This window comes from Cervus canadensis, chromosome 19 (genome assembly GCF_019320065.1).
Source record: "Cervus canadensis isolate Bull #8, Minnesota chromosome 19, ASM1932006v1, whole genome shotgun sequence".
NCBI classification, from domain to species: Eukaryota; Metazoa; Chordata; class Mammalia; order Artiodactyla; family Cervidae; genus Cervus; species Cervus canadensis.
In genome coordinates, this window is record NC_057404.1 from 59,610,252 (window position 1) to 59,633,225 (window position 22,974).

A 22,974-nucleotide genomic window follows, 5' to 3' on the forward strand; every position below is an offset into this window, starting at 1 on the left:
CACATATATTCATATATTTTACGTTTAATTAATAATAGGAAATGGCCCAAATTTAAGTTATTTGAAGGTTCTAGGCTGGTTCTGAATATAGAAACTGACCCCAGGCGGAGGTTTTGAAATTCCCCAAGTAAGACACCATAGAAAAGACATGGCTATCTAACAAGAAAGCAGTGACTTTTTTTTTTTTTTTAAACAAAAATAAACTTGGGAATTTTAGAACGTGGTCAAAGATTCGCTGTCCTAGACAGCAGTGCCTGTGTGGTCTTCCAAAAAGATGCGCATGCATCGTGACGTCCGGGCACTGGGTGAGGCCCACGTTCCTGTGGCCACGGAGCGGAGGAAGGTCCCCCACGCCAAACTCAGAGTCCGGCACTGTTCCCCATGGCCTCCTCGCTGCACGAAGGCCAGACTTTCCCCGGTGCCCTGGGGAGCCGAGACCCCTCGGTGCTCCAAAGCAGCGGCGGCCAGGCTCCACCCAGGCGGCGAGGACTGCGAGCAGCCGCGGCCCACGCAGGCGCACTGAGGCCTGAGGCGGTCGGGGGCGCCCAGGGGCGGTGCGGGCCGCGCCCGGCAGGGCTGGGCTGGGCGGGGCCGGACCGAGCCGCTGTGTTTCCGTTGCCTGGAGCCGCCAGCAAGCAGCGGCCGCAGCGTCCTCCGCTCACCCTCGCCGGCTCTGCGCGCCCCGCCGCCTTCCCCGCAGTTCGGGTCTGGGTGAGTGAGCGCTCGCCGCGCCCGCAGAGGGAGCGCGGGCGCCGGGCTGGCGCGGCCGCTGGGCGGACAGCGGTCTCCGGTTGCGGGGAGGGCGGGTCTGCGGCGGGGCGCTGGGGGGCTGTCTGGGCGCCTCGTGGGGTGTCTGGCCCGCTGAAGCCGCGGTCTTTTTCTTCTCTTGCAGTCCTGCGTCGCTCACCTTCTCCTGACCTGGGCAGGCGCCATGGCACAGGTAAGGCCGTGCGCCCCCGCGCAGCGCTCGGATTTACCAACTTTGTAAACTGCTCAGGAGTTCCAGAATTTGTTGGAAAGTCAGAAAAGTTGAGGAGTAAACGGAATCTGCCTGCGGGAATTCTCATATTCCTGTTTAGTCCCCTCTTTGTTCCCTTGCCTGGGGAGAGTCCACCGGAACCTGCTCTCACCCGGCGCTGGCAGCCCCGCGGGCGCAGCCGACGGTGACGTGGCCGGATTTTTGTGCGCTTTTTTTTCGTGAGTAAATGTGTGAAAGGGAGCCTTCCAGAAAGCCCAGAGTTGCTGGAGTTAGAACCAAAGCAAGTGAAGCGAACGCATTTCTTTTTTCTTTTGACTTGATTTTATTTTCGGTAAGTTTCTTGTACTAGGGGTGGGCGTTGGCCTTTTCTAGTAGAGTTGTAGTGGAGCTTTTTCCAGTTGCTCAACCCAGCCTCACCCAGAGGAACTGTTCTTCGGCGGCACTGGTTCCACCGACCCCTATGTCAAAAGATTAAACCGAAGAGCTGCTTTTCCTAAGTAACGAACTCGTGGAACGAGTTCTGAATTGAATCTGCCTTGGGACAGTTTCAGAACTTGATTACCTAATAATATTGCTTTCTTTGCTGTGCATACATTTATCAAAAGTGTAGGGAAGAGAAAGTCGTCTAAATGTCGAACTCTGTAACAGTTGACCGTGTGGTACAATCTTCAACAGTGAATTAAAAATCGGTACTTAAGACAGCTCCACCCCGAAACTAATTTTACAGATCTCATCGATCTAACTGGCTTGTTAAGAGTCCAGAAACTTTTATTTAAACAAGTGTTTAAACTGCTCAAACAATGCCCTCTTTCATGTATAGTTCACTTAAAAAAAAAAAATCAGATCGACTTACCAAAATTGAAAAACGTTTCATAGTCTTCTCCAAGAGAAAATGGGAGGATTAAGAGAAGTTGGTAATTTTATTAAATTTGTACAGTACTCCCATTCTTACTTCCTTTTCTGCACTTAAGAATTACAACAAACCAATTCTCATATTACTTCTAGTGGAAACTTTGGTTTAGATTCTTAACCGTATAAAGGATACTTTTATATGGGATTAACTTTACTTGGCTAAGAATTATTTTTCCTATCTTGATATGCTGGTGTGGATGTAAATGATAATTTCGCAAGCATCAGAGAATAATTCTCTTTATTCTAGCTCATTCGGCTGTTTCTCTTATCTCTTTTGTAAGTTTACCCAGTGATTCCTGAAGTTTTCTAATCAATTCCTTTAATTGTGTAGACTCCTTACCCAAAATAGCATAAATGAACACATTTTTCCAAATGTGGATATTAATAATTTCAAAGAATATTAATGTAATTACATTAATTAAAAATAATGCAAAAATAATGTAAAAACCTTTGTATATGCAAAACCTGGGAGATTGGTGACTTGTATTATAGAATTTTGTATGTGATCTCTATTACAATATAACCAGGACTGTTTTATAGCCAAGTCAGTTTTTAGTTATCATAAAAGTTACAAGTAATATTAAGAAAGATACAATGTTGAGTTTTACAGTAACTTTGTTATTATCCTTGGAAACCATGGAAGTGAAATAGTTTGTTAAAATATTTAAGATGGGAGTTTTGTTGGCTTTACACTTAACATTTGATGGTGTACAGAATGCATACATTATGGAATTGCACTGTCTAAAATTTCCTTTGAGCTCTGACGTAATTGTAGGAAAGCTGAAGCACTTCAGTGTTAGGTTTCAAACAGTTTCCATGGTAGTTCCATTTGTTGATGTGTGCTTTGGGAACCAAAGGCCTCCACTCTGTGGCCATCTGTAGAGCCTGACTTGAAGAGGTGCATGTTCTGGCAATTTAAAATGTATTGTTAAATGTGAGTGTCTCTTATTTACTGAAAAATGAAAATGCATCCTCCCACAATGCTTCACGTTTATGAACTAAATCTTCCATACCAATAGTTTTCTCTTTTTACTTAATATTGAGACCACCCTGCAGATAACAGCAGATACCCAGGAATCAGTTATCACATACATAGATGAATGTCATGACTGTTTTATTAAGAAAAACAGTATTGATGGGTCTTTGACAGATAGTATTGATGAATCTTTGACAGATACCCTGGAGTTTTTTTTTTTCTGTAAACAAATACTAGGGATATTTTATACTCTTGTGCATATTTATATTAATAAAATTAATATAATTAATAAAATTAATATGATTCATATCAATGCCACCATTTTAGTTAAATTATGTCAGTGCAGGGGGACAGAGCTGTAGCAAATGTTGGAAGCTACGTAACAAGTGACATGATGTATACACAGTGGAACACTACTCAGCCATGAAAAGGAACACATTTGAGTCAGTTCTAATGAGGTGGATGAACCGGGAGCTTATTATACAGAGTGAAGTAAGTCAGAAAGAGAAAGAGAAATATTGTATGCTAATGCTAATATGGAATCTAGAAAGATGACTGATGAATTTATTTGCAGGGCAGCAGTGGAGACGCAGACAGAGAATAGACTTATGGACATGGGCAGAGGGGAGGAGAGGGTGAGCTGTATGGAGAGAGGAACATGGAAACTCACATTACCATATGTAAAATAGAGAGCCAGTGGGAATTGCTGTCTGGCTCAGGAAACTCAAACGGGCTCTGTATCAACCTAGAGGGGTAGGATGGGGAGTGAGGTTCAAAAGGGGGAGAACATCTGCATACCTATGGCTGATTCATGTTGAGGTTTGACAGAAAACAACAACATTCTGTAAAGAAATTACCCTTCAGTTAAAAAATAAATGTTTTAAAAGTGACATGATATTAGACAAACACGTGTGGAGTTAGAGGCATTTGTGGGGCAGCCAGCACTTGAGCTCTGACCTTCTCTTTCTGGTCCTAATTCTCATCCATCAGTCCTGAAATAGGTGAGACTCAGCCTTTAACTGCTGTGGGAGAGAGGTGGTCTACTCTGGGGCTTCCCAGTTTTTCTCAAAGAAAGCATACTGGTTCACTGTAAACTGCTCATGACGTACAAGAAGATAAATTACAAATGTGCCTGGTGTAGACAATTCCTGGGTACTCTTTACTTTTTTTTTTATGTTTGAAACTATTCATTTGGATGGTTTTATATTTATATGGTTTGAAACCACCGCATTCATGTTATTTTCACATAAAGTGCCAAATGAGTAGTAAATGATTACGATTGTTGGATCAGTCACATAATCTACTATGGTAACTTTGGGTACAAGCTGGTTGAAGATATTTACTAGCGAATAACCAAAGAGCTGTTAAAATTGCCTGAATTATTATAGTTAGTAAATATTTTTGAATCTTTTCTCTTTTTTTCTCAACAATCAACTTATGATTATAAAAGTGAATTTTTCATTATGTTTTAGGGTCATCTCTTTAATCTGATATACCGTATTTTGGGTTGGATTTCTTAAATAGAGTCCGGACCTATTTCTTTCCTATGGCTTTACTTGCTTACACAGGTTTTTTTTTAAATCTCAGTATTTAGCTAGAACCAAACTACTTCATACATATTCTAATTTATTTAAGTACTTAAAAGTACATTGTGTACTTCTGTGTTCTTTGGTTTGGAAAATCAAGAGTTGGCTCTGTTTCATAGACAAATGATCCATATAATACATTTTAATTCAACTTAAGGTTTTTATGTCTTTTAGCTATCTTTTAAGATAATGAAACTTTAAAAAGTTAATTTTAGACTGTCTAAACTTAGTTTTATTTACAGTGTTGTTTACAAAGAGTTAATAGCTTCAGGGCATTAGGAATGTCATGAAGCAAAAGGAGGCTGCATAATTTTTGGCTAGAAGCTTCGTGAACATCACCGTTACCAGCCTGATTCGTGTTTAAACTGTCCAAGATTTGAATAAGAGATTGTTTTGGTTGGCTTGACATTTTTGCTCAATGATAGTTGACAAAGGCCCTGTGCAGAGCAAGCAGTATCCATGGAAATGGAGAAATTTGAAATGACTTTCATTCCAGAGGAGTTGGCTGGATTTTGAGTGCCTTTTTTCATGCCGTTCACTTTAAGGTCAAATCTCTCTGTAGTTACTCCCTTGGTGGTTCTGACATTAGGTTACCTGTTTACCCATGGCCTCTGCTGCTTTCGGTTAGTCTCTCTCAGTTCCTAATTCCTTTGACTCTGGTCTTCATTTTGGATGCTGAGAAAGAACTCGATCCCAAGCTGTTTGACAGCTTTGCAAGCCACTAAGCAATTCATTGTTGTTGTTCAGTTGCTAAGTCATGTCCGACTCTTTGTGACCCTATGGACTGCAGCATGCCAGGCCTCCCTGTCCTTCACTATTTACTGGAGTTTGGTCAAACTCATGTCCATTAAGTTGGTGATGTCATCCAACCATCTCATTCTCTGTCACCCCTTCTTCTCCTGCCCTCAATCTTTCTCAGCGTCAAGGTCTTTTCCAATGAGTCGGCTCTTCACATCAGGTGGCCCAAGTATTGGAGCTTCAGCTTCCGTATCAGTCCTTCCAATGAATATTCAGAGCTGATTTCCTTTAGTATTGGCTGGTTTGATCTCCTTGCTCTCCAAGGGACTCTGAAGAGTCTTCTCCAGCATTGCAGTTCAAAAGCAGCACTTCTTCAGCGCTCAGCCTTCTTTATGGTCCCACTCTCTCATCCATACGTGACCACTGGAAAAACCATAGCTTGACTAACTAACCTTTGTTGGCAAAGCAATTTGTGTTATTGTTCAGTAAATCTAATTCTCTTATCTTGAGCTAATGTCCCTTTGACACAGGTGGCAAGTTAGAGGTCTAGTTCTGAAATAAAATTTATTCATATAACCTGTATACTATTCTAAAACTTCACAAATATATCAGTTGATTTTTTTTTTTTTTTAACAAAAATTAGTGTTCCTAACACCTTTGCTTTGTGTTTTATGGACACATCTATTGGTTTGCAGAATATGTAAATCTGTAAGCAGTTGATCATTTGAAAGGAGTGCATATTCCAGTCTGTGTTGTTTTCTTTGGACTCCAGTTCCTAACTGTTCTCTTTACTTTGCCATTCATGCATATATTTGTGAATGTTTGAAGCTTTTGAATTCCTCCTCTGTGCCAGTATTCTTAGCCGCGGCGTATAAAAAGGAAAAGGGAACTAAGATTTATTGATACAAAGTTGCCATTGTCCTTTGTTGCCAAGTCCTTTGTGCCTGGTGCTCTCTGTACAGTTTTGGAAATAAGTATTACTATTTCGGCTTCACAGAAGAGGAAACAGAGCTTCCTGAGCTGGTGTTAGTCATCCGGGACAGAAGAGGACAGGCATGATGCCTTGAGGCAGTAAGAGCAAAAGCACATGCTCAAGGTTGTGGAGGAGTTTGGGTGGCAGGGCCCAGGGCTGCAGGCAGTGTGGTCCTGCTGGATTGAAGGGCAGGCAGGTGGGGGGTGATGGAGCCTGCCTTGGGAAAGGGTGCTGGAGAGGCTGTCCAGGAGCCAGACTTAGCGCGGACCATTCTGCAGGGAATGGGGAGCTACCCTAGAGCCAGAGGCTGGGCTGTGCCTCCGTCAGGTTTGCATTGATGAAGATGGCCCCAGAGTCATGCCCGGGTGGTGGTGCGGGAGTTGAGGAGGCGAGCGGAGACTGGAAGGCTACTTGGGAATCTGTTGCTGTAACCCCTGTGAAATTTTGAGAGCTTAACCTAGGCAGTAACTGGGACTTTCAGTAGGAGGGTACTGTAGGAGAGAGCGGGCAAATTGGATGCATGAGTGAATGGGGGTTAGTGAAGGGCCACCACCCTTCAAGATGAGTGGCTTGCTTGATGAAGTGGTAGATTGTGTTTTTCTTTTGAGAAAGGAATGCAGGTTTGAGGTGAGAGAAAAACAGTAGATTTATTGACCTTGAGTTCTTTATAGAACATTTAGGTTGTGCTGTGTAGCGGGGTGTATATGATTTTACTCTCTTTCGTCTTTATAGGTCATCCCTTTGTTTATTTATAAGGGCTTCCCTGGTAGCTCAGCTGGTAAAGAATCTGCCTGCAGTGCAGGAGACCCTGGTTCAATTCCTGAGTCCGGAAGATCCCCTGGAGAAGGGATAGGCTACCCACCCCAGTATTCTTGGGCTTCCCTTTTGGCTCAGCTGGTAGAGAATCCCACCTGCAATGTGGGAGACCTGGGTTCCATCCCTGGGTTGGGAAGATCCCCTGGAGAAGAGAAAAGCTACCCACTCAGTATTCTGGCCTGGAGAATTCCATAGACAATAATCTTTCATCTCTATAGGTCATCCCTTTGTTTATGTATTATTTATCTGTTCTTGCAACTAAAGATTTGAAGCTTGTTTTCTACCTCTCTTTAGGACTAGCCATGTTCATTAGATTTCTGTCTCTTGTTTTGATGCAAAAGGAAGTTGTGAATCCATGTACACTCTTCGCTAATATGAGAAATCTATAAACTTGATTATTTTCTGAAGCTTTGTTGAGAATGAATTGGTTAGTAAAATAGCTTTTCATGTGCTTTGTGCAAAATGGCCGGTTGAACAACTAGATAAAATAGCCCCTTCATCAGAGGTTAATGCATTTGCCCACTGAACTGATTGAAAAGTAACACCATTATTCATAGACAGTTAAACTTTCCATTTTATTAGTATTTGCCGAGCGAAGGCATTCTTATAATTAGCAAGGTGGTAGCCATAGGTGCTTTAAAGAAATACAACAGAAGTCTCACTTATATTGACAAAATCTTTATTAAGTTACTAAACCTTTTCTTCCACTGTGTGTGCACGCGTGCCCATTTGCTTCAGTCGTGTCTGACTCTTGGCAGTCCCGTGGACTGTAGCCCGCCAGGCTCCTCTGTCCATGGGATTCTCCAGGCAAGAATACTGGAGTGGGTTGTCATGCCCGCCTCAGGGATCTTCCCAACCCAGGGATCGAGCCCGAATCTCCTCCATTGCAGGCGGATTCTTTACCACTGAGTGTAAACTACTTTATATATATATTTTTTACTTACCTAACATTCAAAGGTCAAAGGTAATTGAATAACTGAAGGAACCAAAAAGGACCATGAAAGGGAAAGAAAGCTACGTGAAACTTAACAATAGTGACAGTTTGAATTTGAGACTTTGAACTGTAGTTTTTACCTGTTTTGATGGTATTGAGCAATGGCGAAGATAAGGGCTTGAGATCTTATTTTTGAGCCCTCGTGATAGGTGTCTGTACTATACCTCTCAGTGCTCTAGGAAATTCTGCTTTTTTCTGATGTTAATTTACTTTGTGTCTCAAATCATCATCCTGTTGCCGTGGCTTCTCGCTCATTCCTTGCTTATCTCATTTCTCTCCTACTACAGTAATTTTCAGGGTTCTTTTTTTTTTTTTCCCTCTGCTGATCTCTGAGTCCCATTATCACAAGAAATATTAGTGGGCCTGCTCTGTACTTTGCCCATTAGATGAGATGTCAGCTGCTCTGATTCGAGAGGAAAGGCAGGACTCTGTCCTTGGCTTTCCCTCCTTGCCCCTTTATTGGTGGCCTCCAGAAGGCTTTTTGCAAAACCTGAGCCTCAGAAGAGCCGTACTTAAAACCCACTGTACAGCTGCTAAGCTACAGGGCTTTGCTTAATGATTTCTGGCTCAGTGAATACTATGTGGAATGGTTGGTAGGTGTTCAGGTATTGATTTCATAGAACTAGATGACAGACTTAAAGAGAGTTTAGTTCTCCTTTGTGCCTTCAGTTTAAAATGTTCCAGACCCAGGTGAATGGGTCTCATCTTTAAATTTGAAAGGCTATTTTTGTATTATTTTCTTGTGTCTTAAATTCTAGAAAAGCAGCCTTCCACTTGTGTTTTGGTTTAATTTTATTCATTTTATTTTGCATACCTAGTCTTTGAACATAATGAACTTTTTCATTCAGAGCAAACAAAAAAAGTCCCACAAAATTATAGACCTAGAAGAATGGGTAAGTTGAAGTTGAGAGTTAGCAGAGTGAATTACATGTTTTGGCCCCCTGTTGTCTAAGCATCTATGATAATTCCCTTGGTTATGGCACTGGTGGCAGAGAATCAGGGTGGATGAGGTGAACTGAGGACAGACTCAGGGAACAGTAGCTGCTAACCCTTGGAATTCCCCTGGGGAAGGTGTGTGTGTGGAACTTGAGGCTAGCAGCGACGCTAGGAAGCGGGGTAAGCCCTCTGTGAGTCACTCAGAGTCCCGTGGTTTGGTTTGGTGTGGGCGTGGGTGGGGATGGAGCTGGACACGGCTGTCCAAACAAGGGTTCTGTCTGTGTGACTCACGTCCTGTGATTCACATCTGGTCCTTACTACTGCTGCGTGGCTTCGCTCGCTTCCTCACGATCACTGATCAAGTGGAATGCAGCAAGAATGTTCCCCAGTTTCTAGAAAACTCTCAGAAATACAACCAGCAGTTATTTCTTCTTCACAGTAGCTAAGACGTGAGGAGACACCCCTGTCTCTTTTTTCCATTCTTCACCTCATTTTCCTCAGGATCAGGGGTCAAATGTCTCTCCTTTTAAGGCAGACCCCTCCTGTCTCCTGTTCTTCCCTATTTTTAACTTCTCTTTCTACTGGCAGCTTCTTCAGAGCCTGTAACCTGGATAAAGTATTTTTTAAAGTGTGTTTTTTAAAAATATAAAAACCCACCCGTTTGTGGGATGGGCGTTCACAGAGATGCCCGGCCTCTCACTACGGTCGTCGGTGTCCTTCAGCCAGACTTCGCCACCACGGGGACCTCTTGCTTGCCAGCCCCAGTGTCCCCGCTGCCGCCTCCTCTCACACGGCTCACACCCCGGGGTGTGCACGCTGCCTTTTCTTCCTTTCCTTGGAGTGTTTTTCTGCTTTGGCTTCCGTTCCATCACCTTCTTTGGATTTTACCTTTTTGCCTTTGGGAGGCTGCGTGGCATCCTAGTCAGGAGCCCACGGGCCGGTGGCCTGTGTTGCGTCCCAGCTCTGCTGCGTGTTTGCTTGCCGGTCACTTGAGTGACCTGCCAAACCCTTCTCGGCCAGCGGGTTTCTGCACATGTGAAATGGGGTTTCACTGAGAGGACCCCCTGAAGCGCCGGGCTCATCTGCTCTTCGGACGGCCGCTGACCTGCCCCTCGCCTCTGGCTCTTCTCTCTGTTCCGTTAGCGTTGTCTTTGGTGACGGGCGGTGACAGCCACGCCTGCTGTTGGTTCAGTTTGTGGAGGAAGGCAGAAGCAGCCTTCCTCTTCCCTTTCCAAAAAACAAATCATCCTAAATGGTTTCCTTCTGCCTTGGCTCTGTTCCAGTCTGCCTTTGCCTTTCCACTCCCCTGCTCCTGACTTTGATCAGGCCTTTTTTAGCCTTCTTCCGTTCGGTGGTTTTTAAACAGCCCTTCTGTCTCCACTGCGTGCAGCTCCGTCCTGTGGTCCCCGCTGCTGCCCTGCGGGCTCGGCCTTGTTTTCTGGGGTTGCTGCAGTGCCCTCCGGGGCTTCCTCGCCAACCAGGGAGGTCTGACCCAGTGACTCTCGGCCTTCCTTTCCTTGTGATGACCTTTCACTTCTTTCCTTTTCTCTCCAGTCTTCCTGCTGGCTCCAGTCTGTTGAAACGCTTAACCCACTGTCCAGAGTGCCACATCGCTTCCTTCTCTCATGTCTGTATGCCCCTTGAAATACCTGCCTGCCCTTCTCTGCTTTCCTGAGCCTGCCTGGAAAATCACAGGCATCTCTTCAGACACTGGGGGCAAGTTTTTCTTTCTTTCTTTTCTTTTCTGACACGTTTTAAACTTGTTATGTTATATTGGGATACAGCCAATTAACAATGTTGTGATAATTTCAGGCGAACAGTGAAGGGGCTCAACCATACACATACATGTGTCCATTCTCTCCCAAACTCCCCTCCCATCCAGGCTGCCACATAAAATTGAGCAGAGTTCTCTGTGCTATACAGTAGGTTGATCCATTTTAAATATAGCAACGTGTACACATCTATCCCAAACTCCTTAACTATCCCTTGCTATGGGGAAGGTTTTCTGATTTCTTCCCGCTTTTCTCATCTTAGTCCCTCCTTTATGTGCTCACATTACCCTGATGAAATTTCTGTGTGAATATACTCTATTGCACTTGATTATTTACATGTCTGTCATTTTCTCTTAAGGGATCATGACTTTTTCCTAGCCATTCAAAAAATGGTTTTGAATGAATAAATAAGCAGACAGGTGAACTAAGTCATTCAAGTTCTCACATTGAGAAAACCCATGGTATTTATTCGTTTTTGTGATGATATTGATGGTATCTTTCTCACCGACTTGAAGTGGTCTTACTAAACAGAAATTGCAGTTGGACTTGAGAAATAACTTTCCTAACCCATACTAATTTTGAAAGGCCGTTTCCTCAAATCTTAGCAGTTTTTCTCCCAACCTAATGTTCTTTTTGTAATTATATTGAACCACTTGAGGCTTCCAGTATTCAGCCATTTCAGATGCTAGTTGCAAGTCCAGACTGTCACCTGTGCTTCCGGCTGACTGCCTGTAGATTGGGGTTTCCAGTGACCACATCATTGGCTTATAGAACTCAGAGACATTTTACTTACAGATCTCTGGTTTATTATAAAAGGATACAACTCAGGAACAGCCGGATGAAGAGATACATAGGGCACGGTGTCTGGGAAAGAAAGCATCCTGTGTCATTTATGGGATCTGAAGAGCTCGGGTTGCCATAGTCCTTTATGTCTCAGTGCGGAAGAGAATTCAGTGGGAGGTAAAGTGATAGATAAGAAGTGATTTATTAGAATAGAATGCTTGTGAGGCTTACAAGTGGATGGGGGAGAAATGCCATGCCGAGAATTTACTGGGCTGGAGTTTTATAATCAGAGGAAAAGTGGGGAGAGGGAGAAGACCTCTTTGTCTTTCTTGAGTAGACATCCTGTCTGCATCATCAGTTCCTCCTCCAGGGTGGGCAGGGGAGTTTTCTCATCCCTACATGCTCAAGCTAGGTCCACAAATTATTGTTTTCCATGTGTGAGGAGAGGGTAGGGGTGGGGATGAAAGTTGCCACCAGTCAATACTCTGGGTTGGGAGATCAGACTGGGAAACATCTCTTCCATGGGATTATATACTTTTGGCCACATCATTATAGCACTAAGGTCTTCCTGTAGGTTCTCTCAAGGCTAACTCTGTTTAGAGGAAAGAAGAATCTTTCTTCTTGCCTTGAATGAGAGAAAATTACTGTTAAAAAGTTATTCTCACAGTTGTTAACATGTAAGGAAGACTTTCAAGACTGTTGCAGTAAGGGTCATGGCTATTTCAGTAGAAGAGAGAGATTGGGTTCAAGTGCAAATACAGCAGAGGCGGCTGGGGATGTGTAACCAGTGAGCAGACTGAGGGTGCCAGTGGGTGGGAAGTTACTAAGAGGAGACGTCAAGGGCAGAGGATTCTTTCTGAACTGGCCTCATAGGATTTCTTGCTAAAGGCAGCCCACAGATTCATACATCAAAGATGGAAGAGGAGGAACTTGAAGAGTTACTAAGTATCGGGGGGATTCTCTGTAAACTGACTCAGCAAGATTCTTGTGCAGCTGGGCTTGGCAGGCTGATGCCAGCACTTGTCAAAACGAAGGCTCTGAGGTTTCTGTCTAAAGTTTGGTCAAGGAGAGAATCTGTCTCCTGAATCTCGAGTGCTACTTCAGGAGGTGTAATTCAGCCCACTGAAGAGAGGTCACCGAGCTGGCCTCTGCTGCTGCGTCCCGCGGAAGTTCTTCCCCAAGGATAGCGCTCTTTTTTTTTTTGTCATCTTTTATTTGGTTGGTTGGTTGGTTGGTTGGTGTTCTCATATTGTTGGCAAATGCAGCAATTGGATGTTAAGGTGGAAGAGAAATCTTTTTCCTTGTAGGAGATTGCGCTTCCATGCCTTCATAATAAAATACAAGTGATTGTAAACCAAACAAGCATTCTCAACCTCCACTCCTTGTAGCTCTTTATTTCTCAGTTTTAGATGGAACCTTGCCAGGAGTTGTGAGGTACTTCAGGAACATTTATTGGTAAAAATAAATCCTGGGAGCCTCCTTTTATCACAAGATAAAAATTTATGGCTCAGGATTAGTAAAGCCTTTGGATTCTAAAGATCTAATGATATTATAAGCATTTTTTTTTTAATATTAAAATACTTGGATGATTAGAAGTACTATATATGATAACATAGGAAATCTTATAAATAGAATATTCTAATAATTCTAATATATCTTTATAAAACTCTGAATTCAGAAATTTGTATTCTTCGGGCACATGAGCAACTGAGTATCTTTTCAGGTTTTGCTGAATCTTCAAATCCCTAAGAGAGAGGACTAGATGCGTAAGAGCATCGCTTAGAGTTGAGTGTTTAGGGTAAGGCATCAAATTCTAATACAAGCTGAGCATGCATGCAGATCAAAGTGATGAGAGACTGAATGGGAAAGAAGCCTGTAAGGAGGCGCACTGGTGGGGCTGGATCCCTGGGGCAATGCCTGAAGGCGGGACACCAGCCTTCCCACTCCCGGGAGTGCCGGTGGCCGGGAGAGCCGTGCCCCGAACCCGTGCACTGCTGATCCATATTGTCAGGGTGTATCTCCCACTTCGAGTGAAACTGTGCATCTTACCAGATTAATGCAAAGTCTGAACATGAGACAGAGAAAGTTTATGCTGTTTGTGGTCTTAGTCACGCTGTTAATAATAAAAAATGTTCCCGTGCCAGGTTCTCAGAGGCACCGTGACTGACTTCCCTGGATTCGATGAGCGGGCTGATGCAGAAACTCTCCGGAAGGCCATGAAAGGCTTGGGTAAATTCAGCCTTCTTTTTGTTCTAAAAAAAATGTGACACTTGTTTTTCTGAACAAAATGTCTTGTTTTACAGTAAGACTAATTTTAGAGTATTTTGAGCTGAATGTACATAGAAGGAGTAGGTAATTAAGATAACAAAAATAATGACTCACCATCCCTCGTGTTCAGCCTGTAGACCTGGACAGGAGTTAGACTCAGCCTCTGTATTTTTAGCTTTTCAGCTTTACCTGCACAGCCGCTGATTGAGTAGACAGGCAGACGTCTCTGAGGGTGATGAGCGGCGCAGCCTTTGCTCTCGGTGTCCGGTCAGATGTCTGGTTCCCCAAGTGCCTTGCATCCCACTGTCTTCTCTTCTGCCGTTTTTTGTTTTTTTTTTTTTCGCCCTTTTGGAAACCTCTCACCATGGGAATTCCCACAGATAACTGCTCCCCTGGTCCTCAGACTCCTCCTACACTAATGTCCTTGTGAAGGGCTCCATCTTCCTCAGACTTGATGCTCTGACCCAGCGCTCTGCGTCCTGAGCGTCTCGTGAGGTCTGCTGTAGCGGGGTCAGGTGCACGGGCTTCCCTGGTGCTCCGGCCCTCTTTCTCCGCCAGCTCACATCACCGCCTGGCGTGTCCCCTGATCCAGCTGCTCTCCGGTGATCACCGCTTCAGGAAAGACCTGCATCTTCCTACTGCTGAGCTTTCCCTGAATTCTAAAAGCCAGTTTTCCTTCTTTATATCACTGCCTGGCAAAATCTTTTCATCCTTTAAGACCCTTTTGGGTGGGATTTACCTTTTCCAAGAAGCTTTTCCCAAAACTGTCTTCTACCACTTGTCAGCTTAGAGAACCTCCTCTGAACCCCCATTTAACACCTGGACCTCTCCTAAGGTCCTTGTCACATTCTACCTTAGCTTGCGATTATTTGTATTTTTGTATTTTTTTTTCCCTATGTTGTTTGTAACTTGAAACCAGGGTCTGTATCTTTTCTCCTTTCTCAATATCCTGTAACTCCCAATACATTGTGCCTTGTGAAGAAGTGTTACTTGAATAACTTTTGTTGCAAGAAAAACTAGATGCATTAGTTTTTAAAAAATGAGAGTTTTTGCATCTACTTTATCATGTTTAGGGGTAGTATGCATTTTTGGAAATAATAACATTTTCATATTGTAAATTTTGCATTTAATAAATATATTTTAATATATTTAATAAGTATATTTTAATAAAATATTTTTTATGAGGCAAGGAATTGGAATGACTGGGGATCTGGTTACAAAGGTTTTTGAGAGAAGGGGCATGGGAGCCAAGGTGTAATGGTTCGCACGTAATTGCAGGCACGGATGAGGAGAGCATCCTGACTCTGTTGACATCCCGCAGTAATGCTCAGCGCCAGGAGATTGCTGTGGCTTTTAAAACTCTGTTTGGCAGGGTAAGACCGTACTTCATCCCAAGGTAGAACTGTGAGAGCAGCTTTATCTTTTTATCTTTTACGACTGGTTTGGAAATCTCCTGATATTCTTTTGTAAATATCCTGACATCCTATTCCTCCTTTTTCCTTTTCTAGTTTCTTAGTTGTGAGCTGTTGGTTCAGATGCTCACGCAGCTTACCTTCATGGGGTGGATTTTCCTTGCTTGACACCGTGAAGTTGCTGAAAGGTCTCATGGTGCTCACAGTCCCCTTGCCTTCTGTGTCTCACACATAGGACTGGTGTGTTATCTCCCAGGTGTAAACCTGTATCGCAGCGTCTTTTGTTACGACGCAGTCACAGTCTGGTTCCCTTGGAGGGATGTTTTAATAAATGAATTTTAATTCATTGGTTTAAATGTGCTTACTTGATTAACAATTCAAACTAAAAACTAAATTTGTTACTAAGTGAATTAGTACAGACATGAAAACGTGAATGTACTTTTGTTATTCTGACAGTTTTTTTTTCATTATTTTAAGAAACAAAAAGGGAAAAAAAAGAAAGTATTTTAAACACAACTTCTGGTTGCCTGTGTCCTGAAACTGAAGTGGATGCAAAGTACTGCTCTTATCTTCAAAATTACACAGACAAATTACCCATAATAGCAACTGTCCTGCAGGGGTCAGGGGCATAGTAATGAACATAATCTGTTAGGTCCTGGAATACATAATCTGTTATGTATTAGAACATAGTATGTTTTGTATTAAAATATTATTAGATATGGAGAGAAGAGAAAACATGTGTTGTTTAGATTCAATAGGTCAAATTTTGTTCCTTGTAAAAATGCATTGATGATTTTTTGGGGGGGGGGAGTATTTTTTTTTTTTTTACAATAGACATGGTTCTCAGAACAGTATTTTAAAAATATTTTTAGCTTTCTTTAAAAACAGTCATTTTTTAAAATCTCTGAAAGTAAGAAAAACATCTTAAAAACAAATATCTTGACACACGAGTGTCTTTACTTTGCTCAAGTCACAGGTCAGATGTCAAAAGTACATCATGCAAAGCTCTAGGGTATTGTTTAGCTCATGCATCTTACTTCTACTTGGAGATAGCAACGTAAAGAATTCATTAGTGCAAAGGGCTGTTGTTCATATTTAAGAAGAATCTCCTTAAAGTTTCTACCTGGTTCACAACTTTATATTTTCTGTGTATTAGGACCTTCTGGATGACCTGAAATCAGAACTGACTGGAAAATTTGAAAAATTAATCGTGGCTCTGATGAAACCCTCTCGGCTTTATGATGCCTATGAACTGAAGCATGCTCTTAAGGTAAAAAGATGAGTGCAAGGAACATTCCTGTCATGTATAATAATATTTTGTGTTGGTAATTACTTGATGGTGTTTTTTATATTAAAACAAATTGATTTCACTGAGGGTTTCTTGAAGGACAGAATTGTAGGAGGCAATAAGAAAAGGAGGGAAAAAATGATGTGTGTTATTTAACCCTTTTGTATAGTTAACTCAATGATAGTGTTTTTTAAAATTTTTAATATATTTTACAGGCTTTTATGTTTTATTTCATGCTTGTTTCCTAATTTTGAGATATGTTTTCAAAATGTTACAGATTAGTTATTCAGTCCTTTAGTTTGGAAAGTTACCTGATTAGGCAACAATATTGTCAATAGTGTTAGCTTAAAAGATGAAGTTTTGAAGAGAACTTTGAGACTTTGAGATAAGAAAGATTTTCTAATACCCTTTTGTACTTTCCTGTACTTCTGAATACTAAAATGAAGCAGCTGGTAAGCTTGATATAATTTCATTGTAGCGAGTAACTTAAATGTATATTCCCTTGCCTGGTGTTTGGAATGTTGTATAAAATATGACTACATTGAATCATTCGTTTAGGTTTATGGGACTGGAAGTAGCTCAGTCCTTAGTGTTTAGGTTTTGAATGGGCAAACTGCAATTAACAGCCAGATCATCATGTAGCTCCAGTGGAGGGAAGAGAGGGCTTGTCAAGTGAGAAACTTTCTCTGCTGCTTCATTTTCTTACAGTGATTCTCTGGAATAAAGAAAATCTTTTTTCAGCCTTTGAAATGTTAGTAGTAGCTAAAATTTTGCCAGAGCATAAACCTGGTTTTTTTCAGTGTTTCATTTTTGGTAAAGAAACAGAAATACAAGGAAATTAAGCCTTCAGTATGTTATCTTTTAAAATTAAGTTCAGCTGTGTCATTGCTTGTATCTTCTAGTTTAACAGCGTAGATAAGACTTTTATCAGGAAGGAAAACAAACTACAATTACTCTTCAGAGCTTCAGACAGCAAGTGCCAGTTCCTTTATACTGATCCAATAACTGGTTCCTCATAACTAAGCCATGCCACATTTATTGTTACCTTCATTATTGAGTTTCCCTGTGACCCATAGAGAACTTAATTTGAGGGCAGAGTTGCTTATGCTTTGAGGTACATATGATTTAAGTCTCAGTGTTCGTCTGTGTAAAGTTATGTAAATTTTTTATTTTAATATTTTACCATTTTTATTATTTCCTGTTTCATTAAAATGTTTTATTTTTAAACTATTTAGAATTAAACTGATAAAATTACAAGTTTATGTGATCTGTTATATATTATGTATACACATAACATACAGTAAACATTTTTTATTAGACAAAAATGATAAAATTGTCTTTAGAAAGAAAATTAATATGAAATTTTGTATTTCTGTAACTAATAGAACCCATATACAAGAAATGAATGTTATGTTGGATAATATTTCCATATTTTTGCAATTTGAATAACAGCTATTCTGGGAAAAATCACTTTCTTTTTAATCTTATTAACATGCTTTGTTTTGTTTTTTTCTATAAAAAATAAATCTCCAAACAGGGAGCTGGGACAAATGAAAAAGTCCTGACAGAAATTATTGCTTCAAGGACCCCTGAAGAATTGAGAGCCATAAAAAAAGTTTATGAAGAAGGTAAATGTTTCAAATTATATTTTCCTTCATTTCTGCTGTCACTGTTTCATTAAAGTGAATGCAGTTATTTAGAGTTCCAGGTGGTAGGCCATACACAAATGAATGAGTGAATGAATGAATAAACAAATAATCAACAATTCAAAGTCGTTTCTTTTTCAGTAGGAAAAGACTGCCTTTTTTCTGTACCTGTAACTATTTTAGTATTTGTAAGAACCTTCTGATGAGGATGGAGCTGATTTTCACACAGGATTTACAGTCAGTGTAGGAATATACAGGTTGTCTCTTTTATACTAAATTTAAAATGTAAGTGGTCTGTCTTCCTTAAAAAAATTGTTTTATGTTAGTAGAAGTTAAAAGTTACTGAAAAGGAAAAGGAAACCTCGCCCAAATCAGAGGTGATAATGTCTGAGTACATGTATGTTGTTTTAGCTAAGGACAGTGCTTGAATACTCTGCATTTTGACTCTTCTTTTGGTGTATTTTTTTTTTTTTTTAATAAATTTTTGTGTGTGTGGAAAAAAAATCTTTGATTTGATCTGAAGCATAGCCTGTTAATGGAACCAAAAGAATGTAATGCAAAGTAGAAGTAGAGAGTTCTTTTCTCATCAGATTTTCCATAGAGGACCCTGCCCTCTCCTGACGGAGGAGGGTCAGACCATCCAGGTTGTCGGCTCAGTCAGCAGGCCTCCAGGCCTAGTGCCTGCCGCTTGGAAAACAGGTCCCTGCTTTGCCATTAGTTTGTTCATCTTAGAAGTGACACTGGAACCCAGCTAATTAGAACTGTGAAATCCGTGGAGCTAAATAATGACCTTTTGAAGTGCTGGATCTCTCTTTCCTGCTCCTGTTTTTGTAGTTGGATAGGTCCAAGCCGCTGAAGCAAAGAGGACATATGTATCTCAGCTGCAGCTGATCACTGTTGAGTCTTACTTCATACAGCATTCAGATATCTCTTTGCGGGGATGCTGACTCCGATGAGTGAGCCTTTGTACTGCTGGATGGCAGACGCGGTGCCCTGAGAGCATAGTAGCTGTGGGGTCCATCCATCCCCTGTGTTCGTGTACCCTAGCTCTGTGCCCAGCAGTGTGCTGGCTGGCATGAAGGATGCAAAAGATGCTCCTGTCCTCAAGGAGTTTGCAGTCTGTTTAGGGGTGACGTGACTTAGAAAAGCTTCAAGAGTTAAAGGCTAGTAAAGTGCAAAACATGTTTAATGCAAGAATTCATTCAGAGAAGAGAAGTCATTGTGGCTTTGGGTGTTAAGGGAGGCTTCAAGGTGCAGTCAGATGCTGAGCCAGAGTTTCCAGACGGGATAGGCTTTGCATGGGTGAAGTGGGCATTTTTGGTCACGGTGCGCCCCCTGACTGCCATGGTGTGGAGACAGGGTTGAGGGACAGAGAGAGCCTGGCTGGTGGGGGGATAAGCTGAATGGAACAGCTGTGGTCAGGCTCTGGTACAGGTGGTTTCCTATGACTAGAGTAGGAGCTTGGGCATGCTTTAAGCTCCTGAATGGGTGGTGGACAAAAGGGACAATTGATGGAGGCGGGAGACTTGAGTTAAGAGACTGATTAGGTAGCTGTATTAGGGGAGGTAAGCTGGCCAGTTGTGGCTCAATCTAGGTTGGTGGGAGGTATGAGGCAAATAAATCAGAGAGAGGAGAAATTAAAAGCATCTGATGGTTGATTATATATATTTATATATATATATATGTATATATATGTATTTATATAGGTGTTGGAGTAAAGGAAGGAATAAAAAATTCCATCAAAGTTTTGTATTTGAGCAACTGATTGAAATATATATCTCTTTTGTACCTCTAGAAGTAGAAGTTTCAAGCTTTTAAAGTTTGTCTCCTTTCAAATAATGATGACGTATTTAAATGCCTTGGAGTAACACCTTCAGTGGGCTTTCTCGGTGGCTCAGTGGTAAAGCATCTGCCTGCCAATGCAGGAGATGCAGGTCTGATCCCTGGGTTGGGAAGATCCCCCAGAGAAGGAAATGGCAGCTTACTTGTATTCCTGCCCAGAGAATTCCATGGACAGAGGAGCCTGGTACGGTATGGTCCATGAGATCGTGAAAGACTCCATTAGCGACAGACTTTCACTTTCAGTACTTTCAATAGCTGTTCCTTTAATAGCAGCTGGTTGAAAGACAGTGAAAGGTGTCTCTAGACTTGTGCAAATCCTGGTTCTCCCCTTTGCTGTGGTTTTATGTTGAACAGCTGGAAATAGAGAGGGGGAAGACATATTTAAAAATATCCCTGTTGTCTCTCAGAAATAACTCTGTTGCAGAGGAGAAATATCTTCTTAGGGAAAGGCCATTCCCCAAAGGAAAAAAACTCAGAATATTAGAGAATGGGAGACCTTAGGAGATGAATCATGTAAAACATTTGAAAGGAAAGCAAAGCAAAAATTTGAAATTAAGATTGATTATATTTTAGAGGCTTTCCAGCACCATCCGGTATCTACAGATTAATAACTGCATTGGTTGAGAGCGTTTCTAAATGACTAAGTCATGATTTAAGTTTGAACCAAATGCTCTTGGGAGACTATTTGTTTTTATCCAGCCTCTCACTCAAAGCATTTACCCTTCAGTCTGTAGGGCACTCAGAGAAGGGTAAGCTGTTATGCTAATCAAATATATCTTCCTTCATGTGTCTTCCATTTGATTCATGCAGCAAGATATCCTTTTCTCGTTGACAGAAGCTGTAAGTAAGTGACATTATTCTGTTGCAGAATATGGCTCGAGCCTGGAAGATGATGTGGTGGGCGATACTTCAGGGTACTACCAGAGGATGTTGGTGGTCCTCCTTCAGGTATTGGCTAGAGACTATTTGTGGTTGGACTAAAAATTTGAAGCTGGACTAGTCTGAAATTGGTTAAGTAAGGTCACTTAAAATTCTTTTCATTATTTCTGGTACTTGCTTGATTCTGGCTGTGTGGTGCCAGTGTTTGTTTGTGTTTCAGCATATCTGACCTGAATTCTTAATAGCTAACTCATAGCTGCTTTTTTTTTTTTTTTTTTAATACCACTGTCCTCTTTTATTCATAGATTTTAAAACCAAAAGGGTTAGGTTGGTTTTGAACAGTGCTTGTGTGATAACCTAAAATATTGCAGAATTGGTAAGATCTTAATAAAAGCATATTATTCCTAAGAGAAAAAGCTTTATGTGCATAACCATCTGGTGGAACTGTTGTTTTTTTTGAATGAAAATGCTCATGTCATCCAATAATGTGACACATCTCTTCTAGGCTAATAGAGACCCTGACACGAGAATTGATGAAGCACAGGTTGAACAAGATGCTCAGGTATGTGAGACTTAGGTGATGACTTTATTATGACATAAATGAGAAGAAAACCATGCTAATGGAAAACCATAACATCTTAAAATAGCATCTAAAAGTAACCTAATGGGTTATTTACAAATCACAAGACACATGTAAGTTAATGTCGCTCATTTTGATCTGGGCAACAAGATATTTTATCCCAAAGCTGAAACAAAAAAATAAATTTCATGTAAATATTGAATTCCACCTGGATGTGTTACCTTTCTTTAGATTATTAAACGTTCCCAAAATAGAGAATTTTACAGGAAAACCAGGTTTATGAATGCTACCGGCCATGTGGCAGTCAGTTTCTGGCAGGAAAGGACAAAGAAGAAAAGATAAAGTATTTTAGTGATAAATGGTGTTTTATTATGTAAGAGATGACATGTTATTGTAGTATTTGAAGATCCCACCTCCTATTTTTTGATAGAATTGTAAATAGAATTGTCCTTTCCTCAGTTGCTCTTCAGCGACTCCCTAAATAAATTTTTGTACTTAAGTTGCTTTTAAATCCCATTATAGTCTGCATGTGGTTTGTAAAGTAGTCAGATGTAGGAAATAAGTGTTGGGAAATTTGAAACATGAGACCTGAAAACTGGAAAATGTTAATGAAGGAATTACTTGGGCTCCTAGAAGCACATCCCATAGTCCTGTCTCTCTGGTCACATTTCCCATATAGGCTTACCTTGGAGATAGTGTGGATTTGATTCTGGACCACCACCCTAAACTGACTATCAAAATAAAGCAAGTTACAGAAATTGTCCTGTTTCTCAGTGCATATAAAAGTTATGTTTACACGATACTTCAGTAAGTGTGCAATAGCATTATATCTTAAAAAGTGTATCTCCCTTAAATGAACAGTGCTGGAGCTCAGTTGCAAAGTTGTGTCCAACTCGTTTCAAACCAATGGACTGCAGCCCACCAGGCTCCTCTGTCCATGGGATTCTCCAGACAAGAATACTTGTGGGTTGCCATTCCCTTCTGCAGGGAATCTTTGCCACCCAGAGATTGAACCTGTGTCTCCTGCATTGGTAGGCAGATTCTTTACCACTGTGCCACCTTGGAAGCCCTAAATAAAAATACTTCATTGCTAAAAAAAAAATGCCAAAACAACTACATAGTAACATCAAAGGTCACTGATCACACATCACCATGACAAATGTAATAATAATGAAAAAGTTTTGAAATGTTGTGAGAATTACCAAAATATGACCCAGAGAGACAAAAGTGAGCAAATATTGGAAAAATGGTTCTGGTAAACTTGCCTGACTCAGGGTTGTTTACAAACCTTCAGTTTGTGAAAAATGAAATATCTGTAAAGCATGCAATAAAGAGGTACGCCTGTAATAAAATATAAAATTTTGATTGTTAGTTATTCACCATTGAAAGGGGAAAAGCTATATTCACTCCTGCAGTTGACTGTTCCCTGTGAAGCAGCTTTTGTATGTGTAATCTGACTTTGTTAATAGAAAAGAGGGGAACGTTATTCTAATCTAAATTGGGTTGATTTCGGTATGGTGTTAGGATGCTATCATGTCTGTGTGTGGCTGGAGAAGGAAAGGGAAATGAATGTGTGCGGAGGGCTGTCTGTGAA

General features: G+C 41.2%; 1 protein-coding gene across 2 annotated transcripts in view; it reads left to right on the plus strand.

Annotated features, from left to right (window-relative positions):
• Positions 1-319: 319 nt before the first annotated feature.
• Positions 320-22,974, plus strand: part of ANXA5 (annexin A5) — a 31,818-nt gene continuing 9,163 nt past the window's right edge. Inside the window, exons 1-8 of one of the 2 annotated variants that reach the window (XM_043438317.1) lie at positions 320-711; positions 893-940; positions 13,610-13,694; positions 15,012-15,106; positions 16,302-16,415; positions 17,971-18,061; positions 20,790-20,869; positions 21,306-21,362. In XM_043438317.1, the coding sequence (XP_043294252.1) occupies positions 382-711; positions 893-940; positions 13,610-13,694; positions 15,012-15,106; positions 16,302-16,415; positions 17,971-18,061; positions 20,790-20,869; positions 21,306-21,362 (900 nt within the window). In that variant the 5' untranslated portion in view covers positions 320-381. Of the gene's footprint in view, positions 712-892; positions 941-1,190; positions 1,311-13,609; positions 13,695-15,011; positions 15,107-16,301; positions 16,416-17,970; positions 18,062-20,789; positions 20,870-21,305; positions 21,363-22,974 lie in introns of those variants that run through there. The other variant, XM_043438318.1, reaches the window with a different exon arrangement.